At 38.2% G+C, this 12,835-nt stretch overlaps 1 protein-coding gene across 2 annotated transcripts in view; it reads right to left on the bottom strand.

The window, feature by feature from the left end:
- Positions 1-12,835, bottom strand: part of ADCY8 (adenylate cyclase 8) — a 128,700-nt gene that overhangs the window by 17,737 nt on the left and 98,128 nt on the right. For both annotated transcript variants that reach the window (XM_068933317.1, XM_068933319.1), the window contains exons 10-13: positions 8,890-9,091; positions 5,296-5,385; positions 3,384-3,556; positions 1,067-1,148 (exon numbers count right to left, since the gene is read on the bottom strand). In XM_068933317.1, coding sequence (XP_068789418.1) covers positions 1,067-1,148; positions 3,384-3,556; positions 5,296-5,385; positions 8,890-9,091 — 547 coding nt within the window. The remainder of the gene's footprint in view (positions 1-1,066; positions 1,149-3,383; positions 3,557-5,295; positions 5,386-8,889; positions 9,092-12,835) is intronic.

The raw sequence follows: 12,835 nt of genomic DNA on the forward strand, positions 1-12,835 counted from the left end.
AGCACCCCAGGTTATGTGAAATACAGATATTTACATCTAGTACTGTTATCCTGAAGAGCTTTGCTTGGATTCTGCCTAATCCTGAAGCTATCAAAATGCCTTAAATGTCTTCTGTCATTAGATTACCTGCTTTCACTTCAAAGGATCTCAAATCCTTAGAGTTGTACCTTTGTTTGTGTTAAGAATTTCTTAGAATTTCCACAAATTAGGATGCAGAAATGCTGGTATTAATGAAGGGAGCATCTTTAAGCAATTTGAACAGGCAGGACTGTGTGTAAAGGCAATTCTGGCTGCTACTTCCTTTAATGGAAGCAGTCCTGTTTGCCTCTGTGCAACTGAGGAACTGTCTAATGTTCGACGTGCAGCTGCCTAGAGGTTGCCAGCTGGAAACAGTGAGAAGAAAACACCCTGGCTTTAGATGGTTGCGTATTTCACCCCACCTATGCACTATATCTGAATTTCTGAAAAATCAGGGTTATGTATTACTTCTCAAGGATGCGAATCCGAAAGCTTTTAGACACCTAACCCCTTTTTATGATCCAGGTGAATCCAGACCTAGGTGACATGTTTCCTGCTACTGGTCCATTCCCCAGAGAAGTTAGTGTTGGTGTTTAGACCTTTAGAATCATTTCATTTCTTCAAATCTGGTGTTTTCCCATATAAACATGTTAAATCATTTCGTGGTAGTTTTCTTGTTTTCTGACTTGTGATTCCCTTTCATCATTTTGGTTTTCCTCCTTCCCAAGTGCACGGGAGCAGTCAGATGCCACTAGAATTACACAAGTACTTAGAATAGATGAAGTCCCATTTGCTCCTTCTACTTCTATTAATAACTGCAGTATAACTTGCCTACTGCTGAATATAATATTGCACACGTTCTTTAAGAACTGCTGGGCAGTGTTTGATGCGGGCTTTCTTTAATCAGATTCTGCACATGGGTTATTAAATTGGTAAAGGTCATATGCTCAAGTGGATAAAAAGGCAGTTGGTATTTTGAAAGTAATTATTGTCACATCCTGCAATTGCAAGTGGCATAGGGAATGGTTAAAGTAAATATTTGCATTACCTGTTGACCATGATAAAATACAGCTAAAAGGAACATTGCCATCAGTAGTAAAGATGCTTCCTTTGTACCCAGGAAGTCTGTGCTGGAAGAAAAAATTCAAAGTAAAATACAGTTATTGCTTTATCAATACTTATTGTAATCATGAAGGAGTTTGATTTTGTAACCCTTGTGTTTTTTGTTGTTTGAAAAATTAACTTCATGGCTTTTTCTTCCTCCTTCCTGATAAAACTCACCGTGGTGTTTCATTCCCAGGTAGCGTAGGAACTATTTTGAATTCTCTAAGATTTTTATGCAAAGTAGAATCTTTTTTTTGCTACGTTTCATAAGTGACAAAAGTCAGAGACAATGATAATAATTTCTACCTCCAGTTACTTGGCCATAATATTGTTTCCTTCCTGCCATGTATCATATTTTCTGGGCTCTGCTGCGAGTACACTATATGTCGTATCATTAAATTGTAGAAGTATAACTAGCATTAGAAACAGGAATTGCATCCCAAGTCATATAACATTTAAGTCAGTGCCTTGCTGCTGTAGGAAGGTAGCAGGAAAAGGTATGTGTGCAGGGCTGTACTGTGTGTAAATATGCGGCTGCTATGAGAACTACTTGCACTGCAGATCCACACTTTTCTATCTTTCTGTGCGTCTATGGCATAGAAAGCATGTGCTCAGAGGCACAAGCAGCAGCAATACAAAATTGGTCAAGTATGAAAGATTGAAAAAGAAGTGTTTTCCTAAATGAGCTAAATCACTGGTGCTAAGCTTCAGAGTTATTGCAGCACTTGATGCTCTTCTGACTATGCAAATGTTGGTGGATCTTCTGTCCTCCTGCTTGCCCTTCAGCTCCTCTCCCAGACCTGTCCTTCAAATGTCATCCTACAAAACAGGATCATCCTTTATTGCCTATATTTTTAACAATTATATATGGTAGTTTGAGATCTATACAGGTGAAAACCTACCCTCAGAAAGTCAACAGTTCACTTCCTTTTTCTTAATTTGAGGTCAGAGTTTCAGTCAGTATCTCCGGAGTTTTCAGTATTAGAAGCAACTGGTGTATACCCACTGGAAAGCATATTTTTGCTTATCACCAGAATAAAATGCAATGACCTAAATACAGCTAGTACTTCACGTATACTCTTAAAATGTTAGGATAGACAAATGCAAATAAGAATGTTTGACAAGATTGTAGCTGCAAATCCAGAGAAGTTTGTGTTTTAAGTCTTTTATTCTGCAAACATCTTCAGCATTTCAGATGAGATACAAATACTGCTTGATCATTTTGTCTCTTTGCTACTCACTTGTGAATCTCATTGTATCCTCTTCAAGTTACAATCATCTCTTGTGCCTCTTATGCTTCTCCCTGAATCTGCTTCCTGCTCACAAACTCAACTCAATAAAGTCTTACTCCTTCTGGATCTCACTGGCTACATCTACCATCCATTCTACACAAAACAATTTTTTTTTTTTTTTGCAAAAAATTACCCATATAAGTCTGACCATGGGCCTGTTGACACTTGGTGTAGCGCTACACGAAGATTACTATTTTGCTACCCGAAGTGGTGCTGTGCTGTGCCTGAGCTATTGAGCTCTATCACTCATCATGGCTTAGCTCAGAACTCGAAACATGGGTCCAACTTTTTTCTATTCCAGACTTTCCTTGGCCAGTGATTTTTGTGCTCTGAGCTGTTTAGCAGCTGTATTTAGCTGGTTTTTCCCCTCCTTTTTCTTTCCCTGGCCTGGACCTGACCACAGTGACAACTCGCCTTCCTTCTCCCCTATTCTAGCTACTTCCAACTCCTTCCTTTTCTCTCTTCGTTTCTGAACAGCGTTATATTCAGTTCTCCTGGGTCCCCTTCTGTCGTATGGTTGACCCATTATGTGGTGTAGCTTTTTCCCACAGAGCTTCACATCCTGGTTTTCATTTTCTTTCAGAAACCTTTCACATTTGGAAATGGTTAGTAAAATTTCTAAGTACATTTTGTTTATGCAATAATACCACAGACATGTCTCTTGTGAAGAAGATATTTCCACCCCAGCATAGCTCTCCACGCCCTATAGTGGGAAATAGCCAAACGCCTACTTTTTAGCAACGTGGATAGACTATGGGAGACATAAGAGAGAATCTGTGCTCAGTAGAGCATTGGTCTCATGAAATGAGCATTTTAATTAGAAGGCCTGAGAAAGAATTACATTATAAATCTTGTAGGATTAGTCATTACCTCTTGCAATTAACAATCAATTCTTGACTATGGTGCTGTCCAGTACGCGTACACTCTCAAAAAGACATTTTTCTCCTAAAGGAGGATGCTAACACTTACTCTCCGTTGTGGTTGAAGTTGTCATATTGCAGAAAAAGGGAAGCATAAATAGTCTCAGTCAGCAGAGAATAGATCGCAATCATGATGAGAAGTACTGCCAGCTTCAGGACAGAGTTGAGACGAAGAAAGACTGCACAAGTCACCATTGCCAGTACACCAGTGAAGACGAAATACTGAAGAGAAAACGTCAATAGTCATTTTCAGCAATCAGTTACTGCATACTCACCCACAAGTATCTACATAAATGATCAAATGATCAAAAGTATCAACATTTTTGCTCTGAATTTTGGTGCTCAGCTAGGTCTCGTTAGGGTCTGGGGAACTGGAAATTCAAGGCTTGATAGAATAGAATATGCAATTACAAATTCTCTATCCTGCAGGGATATAACTCGATAGACTAGAAATCCTCTTCTGGGCCATCATTGCATTTTCATAGTACTCAAAGAAAGGGAAAGGCCGCAGTGAAAAGAGAAAAAGAGATAGATGCTGCGGGTAGCAGTATCCTGCAAGAAGTCAATTAAGTGAAAATGATTTCTATTCCTTTGGATTCTGAGGTTCCACAAAAGCCATATAAATCAGAATAAGGGAATCATTCCTGCTTTATCCCTTTCCCATGCTATCTGAACAGAGAATAAAGACACAGTTTGGGTTTTGTTTGTTTGTTTGTTTGTTTTTTTAATTTTATTTTTAATGTTACAGGTCCAACTTAGTTTCACTATTCTCTTAAAATGTGATACCTGGAAATTTTGTTCATATCTCATTTTCTAATCTCTTCATTGTCTTGTTTTTCTCAACGATTAGTCATTTGTCAAACGTAATCCATACAGTTGGTTCTGGATATAGAGGGACAATCATGGCCACGAGCTATTCAGATTTGAAATAGCAATGCCAGCACCCACTGTTCAAAAGTAGTTTAAATTAACTCCTAAAAAATACCCTCAGGAGAGAATGCAGAGTTCATTATTTTTGAATACACTTTTTCTTTAGCGCATTTTTGTAGGAATGTGTGAATCTCTGTAATTTTGCTGCATACCGATGGCAAAATCATGACATCGCTATACGACTTTCAAAGCAACATACTTATTTTAGCTGCACATAACCAACCCATTGATTTTGCTGACCTGCTTGCTCGCCACAGAGAGGATTCTCTTTGCTTCAAATGCAAACTCAGAATCACCGTAGCAGAATCACTGCTGCTCTTTTGCTATGTAAGAACTATTAGTCTCCTCCAGTAGCTTCATATGAATGAAGTAGTGGGTTTATTACAGTAGGTGCACTGAGTTGTTGCTGGATGTGTCTGCAATTATTTTTAAATATATAAGGCAAACAGCAAAAGCTAGAGATAAGGGCAAATGAGATTGTGCTGTTAACGAAAAAAAGCTGGACGGCTTAGTCTGGCCAAACATTTAGCAATGTCTTTTTGTGTCATTGATTTCATGGATGAACAAGAATATCAGTGACCACAGAGGGCTTCCATTTGCCCTAGTGAATTCTACGGAAGAAATAAAATTTTCCTTGACTTCTACTAAAATGTAAGACTTGTCATATCTCAGCCTCCCATGTCTGCTCACGTTTCAGCTGTTTACTGAACATTATCTATGTATTTCCATGCATATATGGTGAACAACAAGGACAGTGAAAAATTCAGAAGTTCAAAGTTGAAGCTTTGAGCTCATAAGGTCTCACAGGGCTTGTAAAGCCCAATGAGACCATAGAATTAGATCCTTTTTTTATCCCTTCTCTGCTTTTTCTACCAGCATGTGGATAGATGCTAAGGTTCAGGTTCACAGAACTACTGAGGCACCAGACTCAACCCTCAACCATTAGTACACTGCTCACTAATTTCAGGCAGCAGATACAATGTCACCTCTGTGGACCTGTGGCTCAGATTCAAAAGTGCCCTTATAAATACCTCAGGGTAGGAACAGATGTCTGTAAAAGTTGCAGATGAATTGAATGTCTGGTTCTTCAGTGGTACTGGTTTGTCAAAATCACACCATAGCTGTGAATAAAGAAAGAAAACAAAATCAGGGAGGTATTGCACATTGGTGTCTAGGCGCTTATGTGGCTGATGGGACTCAGGGACGGAACGTACTGACCTGCTGCTCTTTGTGTCATAAAAAACCAGCACCAACTCCCTAACTGGCACCGGCCGTGACATCTCAGGAGAAACGTCAAGGGCTAAATGCAGGTAAGATGGTAATCTTAGTGGTAAGAAGACTGAAAAGTGGAGACAAAATGGAGAAGGGAGAGCTATTCGCCCTACAAACATTCAGCCCTCGTATACCTGCTCTGTTGCCAAAGGGGAAAGTTGAACTCCTGCAAGAGTTTCAGAGAACTGAAGCTGGTCTCTTAAGAATCACCCTCTGAAGATATTTATACTTCCCTATAAATTGCAGATCGAGCTGACTAAATTGGGAGCATAAAATCAGACTGTATGTGTACACTTACTTGCAGTTGTTTTTTTTCCCCTATGTGTCTGTGGACAGTGTTAACCTTCTAGGTGTAGGCAAAAACCTACACGGTGTCATGCAGAATTTGCTTGTGAGAAAGCAGAATGTGATCCCAGAGCTGAAGGTGGCTTGTCTAGAACAGAAGGGAATGAATAGGGTTCGTGATGCAGTGGCTCTGAGACTGTAATACTGCATTTCTTGGATTCAGCCTGCATCCACTTTAGTAGTATTTCAAACTGTCTTAAAAATGAACAAAATGACAGTTTTGAGTTGCAATGCATCATGATCTTAAAACATATGAAAAAAAATTGTTAATGATTTCATGTTTTGACAGTTAAAACAGATGAAGTCTCCTGTCACATATATTAGTTCAGTCTGGATGTTTATACAAGGTCATTTAATCATCCTGGTATGTGCAAGCTAGTTCCCGTATCTCTCTTTCCAACAGAGTTATAGAGAGTTTGTTTAATGAGGTCCAATTTCCTATAATTAAATTCTAATGAATTTTGAACTTGGAACTCTCTTGTTTGTTCTTTCAGCAACTCAGTCATCTCTGCAATGCAGCAACATTTTCTAAGTTATTCGTGCAGTCCTCCATGACAACTGATAGTAAATGGTACTTTATCAAATTCATAGGGTATTCAGCCATGAAAGCCTCTGTGCCCCTTGAAGTGCAGGATGCCATGAGAACCATCCTGGGTGCCTGCTTAAAAGACCTTCAGGATCAGAAATTTTCTTATATTTTTATACTGATAAGGAGGCACTTGATGCAAAGAACCACAAGACTCATTTGCCCTTCGGGTGAAACCAAAATGTTATAGTCTCAATTGTAAAGAATCTGAGTCTTTAAGTTTGAACTCAGTGGATGCACATAGCTGCAAAAGCGAGCTGCATTACCTCTTCTTAAATACACGCAGGTCCCTACTGGTTGCTACAGTCCTCTGGATAGAACCTAGGTGGCTGCTGAGGTACCTGCTTCATGAAAGTCTTTGCTGTTTTTGTGGGGTACAGGAAGCTGTTAAAATTCAAGCTATCATTATGACAGGATTTTGACATATGAAATAATGAGATTATGAGAGTGCTCTGGTTTCCTGTGGAAAACAGGACTTACAAGTCATTGTAATTCTAAATATATGCCAATAAATGTAATAGCTTATTGCCTTATAAAAGCCCACTGGTATGACAGTAAAAAGCACTATATTTCTTTTGTCTTGTTTTGGATTAATGATCTCATGAAACTGCAGTGGACACGCACTTCAAAAAAAAAAAAAAACACACAACAACGCACAGACAAAATCTCATTCTCATCATACCCATAGTAAATTGGATATGGATAGACCTCTAGAAGCCATCTGGTTCCAAGAACAAGATCCATTATACAGAATTCTTTCCTGACAGATATTTCTCAAATATGTTTTAGAAACCTCTAAATCCTATAACATTCTTCAGTAATCTATACTGTAGAATATCACTGTCCTTCTCTTTAGCAGGTTTTCAGCCCTATTGAACTTCCCATCATTTTACCGTACTTGTATTTCCCCCGCAAGGGTAGGAATCAGTGACTACACTCTTCCTTCTCCAACTGACTCTCTTATCAGTGACTACACGGAATCACAAGAAAACTGAGACAGAAGCTTAATCCTAGCACACTGGCGGCCTATATTCAATCACAGAAGAACGGTAGCAATCCAGAAAAATACAATCTAATATCTGTAGCAAAAGAGGACATAAACCCTTGAAGTGTCAGACGTCGGCATATTTGCTACCATAATATAATAATAACAATAATAATAATTGTAACGGGATAATTATTGGGGCTGTTGTTATAGTTGCTATTGTTATTATTATCAATAAATGCTTTATTGGCCTCATGTAAAAGGAACTAAATATTTACAAAGAATAAAGTTCAGCTGAAAAAAAACTACTAGATTAGTACTCAAAAGGTGCTCCAGGAGAAGAAAGAGTGATGTAAATGTTATCTTTAATGCATCAGTCAGATATTTAGCTTGTCCCTGGCACAGACTTTAGCACCTGCCAGGCTGTCTGACAAGATTATCTGCCTAATTCATGCAAAAATTTCAAATATGTCTGAGGTTGTTCAGATAATCCGTGCTCTATTGCATTTACATCTGCATTATGCCGGTCTTGTAAGGACCCCAGTCTTTTACGATGTGACACTGTACAGAGCCAGCCCCACAATATTCAACTACCTATATTTTTATCTAAGCACAGTTACTAAGCAAACCTTGGAACATGACTTTCCTCATGGATACACTGATAACCTTTCCTCTAGATTTATCACACTTAGCTTTGGGCACTTAGCAGAGATGTGTGAATTAGGAAACTTGTCAGACGAAACTCCACGTTTGGGAAGTGGAGAGAGACAAATCTCTTTATGGGTGTATTGTTAACATGCACAAGAAATCTTTGGGGATGCTTGTTATTCCACACCGACTGTAAAGAAAGCTTAACGTGATTTTGCCCACGGTTTGGCCCTTCAGCTACAGTGAATGCAGGCTGAAGAGGTCTGTCAAAACCACTAAATGAGCAAGTGGCAAGGTAAGATTAGAATTTAGGCTTTTTAACTTCCCCCATGCTGTGGTTACTGGATCAACCTCACCTGCTCCTTCCTTTCCTTGAAGGTATTTTCTGTCTTTATTGGCCCTTCTCATTTTTTAATAACCTGATTGATAGGAAAACTGTAAGATGAGGAATTTAATAGCTATGAGCATTACTAGGATTAACAGTCCTGAAGAAATTATATCAGTATATTAGAAAATTACAAATAGTCTGCAAAGTGTCAATATATTGAACAGAAAATAGCAGAAGGGTTTTAAAAATAGATGATCCTTATGAGAAAAAAATAATTAGATATTTCAGTAATACATAGTTTAAGCAGCAGACTGAATTTCCTGAAGCTGTAGTGCTCTGCCTTTTATATTTAAATCATATCTGGTTTATAAACACATTAGTTAGCAAGTCCTGTAGCAAATTTAATAATTCATAAATCATCTTTTCCTGCATAATAGTCCCTGGTTCCCTATGAAGCTTACAATATTTATGATGGCTCCCAGAAAATTAATCAGAATGGATGCAAATATAATGACATTTCTGGCCAAGTAGGTCTCGTTAATCCAGCAGCAAGTTTTCCGGAGCATTAAGGGTAAACATTTGTAATCCTCAGCTGTGGTGATTAGCACAAGAGCGGAGTGCAGCATAATCAGTATAGAAAACTGAATGACCATTGGTATCACCCTGGGAAGAAAAAGGAGAACCCAGCATTAAAGATTAAAGCAATACCACTGCCAATAATAAATGGAAAAACAGTTAAGACTAGGAAAGATAAGTTATCATAAATCCAAGGCAATTACTCCAGGAAGAAACATAGACAAAGTAAAGAACTGCTCGTGTTCCACAGATGTGGCCATTGCTTCACCTGATTTCTTGCTGAGAAACTGCTCTTGAAGAAACATGCCAGTAAAATCACTGCCAGTGCCTCTATTTGGTTATTTAGGATCTAAGCAATGGGAATGTCCCTTTTTTCAGGACTCGGTTCACCCTTACTTTGCTTTCAGAGCGAATCTATTCACCTCATAGAGTTTGATGCCACTTTGTATGAGCTTGTTTGATTGTGGCCAGTTTAGGATGTGTTATTTTATATACAGCACAATGCAAGTGTCTTAAACGCCTGCTGTACCGAGGGCCGTAAACTTTAAAGCAAGAAATGGCCAGTACAATAACCCAGCCTGATTCTTGTCGTAAGTGAGGATATCATAATTACAGAAATTTAAGTTTTCCCTAATTTTAGTTAATATTGAGTCCTCAGCAGCTAAGAATTTCATCAGTTTCTTTAAAAAAAAAAAAGAAAAAAGACCTACTATTTTCACAGAAGCCCTTTGAAATATAGAGAGGATGAAAATGTGCTCTATAATCCAAACGTGTTTAAGTAAACCATGTCATCTGGCGTACCCTCAAAATTTTCTTCTTGCTAATGTGATCCTTAGCAAGTCTTATTAAGTATTTACACTGAAAAGAGAATTCAGTTCCCTTGAATAAGCCATTAACAACATATTTCTTTCATTATGCTTTTCTAAGTTTATTTCTTTTCATCCAGCTTAAATCTAGGACTTGATATCAGTCAAGCAAATGACATGCTTGAGAAATGTGGTGAATTGTTTTACTCTTCTGAGAACGAAGCACTCAGCATCTCACAAATCAAGTCCTTTGTCCCCATTTGTGGCAGTCACTGTCCTTTTGTATCTCTTTTCCCATAGCTTTTTATTTTGACTACACCCATGCAAATGAAAAATAACTCCATTGCTGCCTCTACAAACCAGCCCCCTCTTCACTCTGCTTCCTCTTGCCTTTTTGCAATGCAGAGAATGATTAAAATTGAGGTATGGAGTTAAGTAATTAAAATTTCTAGAAACCTAGTTCTACACATGCCAGTACACTACAGAGATTTAATCGTAATGTCTCACAGAATGCAATCTTTGGGAGAGGAGAATCAAGGCAATCCAGGGACATTTCTGCACTTCCAAGCGGCTGAACGTCAGTAAGGCATACTCTGCTCATTTAGCCTTCTGTAAATATATGTTTTGTCTTACTGAAGTCATAAAGTTGCAGATTTTGCTACAGTTCTCCTATCCCTCTTCTCTTTGGGTAGACTGCAGTGCTATTTGTAAGCTTAGGCCCCACTGAAAGACAGATTTAAGGGTGTAGGGTAGAAATAGAAGGGAATGCCTCACTGCAGCTTTTATTTCCCTGTTTTTCAGTAGGTTTAGGTTAGCCAGATCCCCTGCCTGAATCTGAATGTACTAGATAGCAACCTAATTTCTCCTCAATTTCAGGCTGTTCAAAGTTTGCCTAAGCAGAGCAAACTCTAAACTCAAGCAGATCTGAATTCAAATCTGTGTTTTGAGCCTATTGATAACAGAACTTTCCCTCCAGAAAGAGTCACCATAAACCAGTAGGTACGGAGCCCAGTGAAAAGAGGAAGCCAGACTATGATAATGGTAGGAGAGGATTTATGGAGATAGCATGAAAAGGTTCAGAATATGTCTACCTAAGATCCAATATTTCTTAGCTCTGGCCATGTTTACAGCTGATAGCTAAAGTCCAAAACATTTACACAAAGAAGACACCAAAGGTGCAGTAAGCAGCTTATGTGAGAACTGTGGATACATCTTCCTCATAGTAATGGTGTTTTTAGGGAATACTCTAAAAACAGAATAAATGAAATGTCTATATTTAAGTGAAAATATGTTTGGCAGGAAAAATAGATATACGTTTGAGTGTGTATGTGGGGAAATGTTGGTCACAGCTAAGCTGTTGAGGCTGGAAAAAGGCACAAATAACACATAAGATACAGATGCCAAAAGTGAAAGATATTTAAGTGCAGAACATTACTGCTGTATAATATCTAAACCTATTTAGTTCTAAGCCTCATTTTCTTTTACAAGAGTACTCTGATTTTTAATGGCCTAATTCAGCTATGAAAATCAGTCCATTAAATTTGATGATGTTTTAAACATGATATCTGTATAAACATTAATTCCTTTCTGATCACTCCGACAGAGTTGTGGGAGAATGACTTTTCTTAAATAGGAGGCTAAAATAACAAAATTTACTTTAAACTTTTTCATCTATCACCTACTAAAATGAATCTAGGTAACACAGAAGTATAATCAATGTATGAGATTCTGAAAACGGACTGCAGGCCTCCCAGAATAATTTACAGTAATGCAGGTATTGCTTATAAGTACAGCTCCTAAATACTCTCAGAATCTCATAATTAATGAGACTTGGAGAGCAGCATTCCAAAGAAGAAAATGGGCTAAGGAGAAAATAAATAGACTGAGAGGCTGTATTTAGCAGAGAGTTTTTCTTGTGGAATATGTGTAAACTGCTATGTATAAGAAATGCCTACATAAAGTGATGACTTTTTGTAGCTGCAAATTATGTCACAAAAAGTTTTGAAATAAAATACCCAAGATATTAAAATGGAAGTGTGATCGAATGTACTGAATTAAGATGAATTACAAATTAACTTCCTTTGACAGGTTCTATGAGGTAGCATTAGCTTTGACAGTATTCTGATGAGGTTACCAAATAGAGACATTATGCAATCATGCCTCGAGAGCAGCCTCTGTCTGTGAAAATACACAGACAACCACTGGTGCTTTATAGAAGAAGAAAGTGTGTTCATAGACACACTCAGGATAAATTGATGACCAGAATCTGGGAAAAAGGAGTCAGATAGGAAACTGATAGTCATGGAGACAGAAACCCTTTCTTCATGGAGCAGATAGGACATTAAATAGTCTAATTTTTTCCTCACTAATATGTCACTACGTATGCAGACATAAGAAGTAGCACAGTCTCTACTGAAAGTAGAATATCAGGTGAAACGATGCTAGAAAATAAACATAATTAATATAAAGCAATAAGGTCAATAAACTGTTCAATAGACTGTCAATAGAGAAACAGTCAGCAAAGCCATGGACAAGCTGGACAATATTATCATGGAAAACTAGTCAAGAGTGTGAAGAGAGATAGTCAAGAGAGCTGGGGTAGTTTACAGCACAAGTCATCTCGCTGCAGAGCTGTCACCTACATTTATTCAGACGAATGGCACCTTGAGATCCACCGACTGCATTGACCAGCTCGCCACCGACTCTACTTTGAACCCAAGCTAGGAACATTGGCAGCTACAGTTATGGGAGATGAGTTTCTTCAGTCTCTTACACTACAGCAGTGTTCTGCATGTAGTGTAGAAAAGTCAAATGACAGAGATCCTCTTTGGAACTGATAGTCTCTATCTGTATTTCAGACACACATAGACAGTCAATACATCTAGCCTAACAGTTCCACAAATCTAGCCTGACCCATCTCTAAAAGATGGCAAAATAGCACTTTCCAAAGGATTTGGATCAATGCTCAAGAGGTCAGACCGGAGGACACTAAGTGTAAGTACTTACTTTAAACTGCTAAACTCTG

This window comes from Struthio camelus, chromosome 2 (genome assembly GCF_040807025.1).
Source record: "Struthio camelus isolate bStrCam1 chromosome 2, bStrCam1.hap1, whole genome shotgun sequence".
NCBI lineage: Eukaryota > Metazoa > Chordata > Aves > Struthioniformes > Struthionidae > Struthio > Struthio camelus.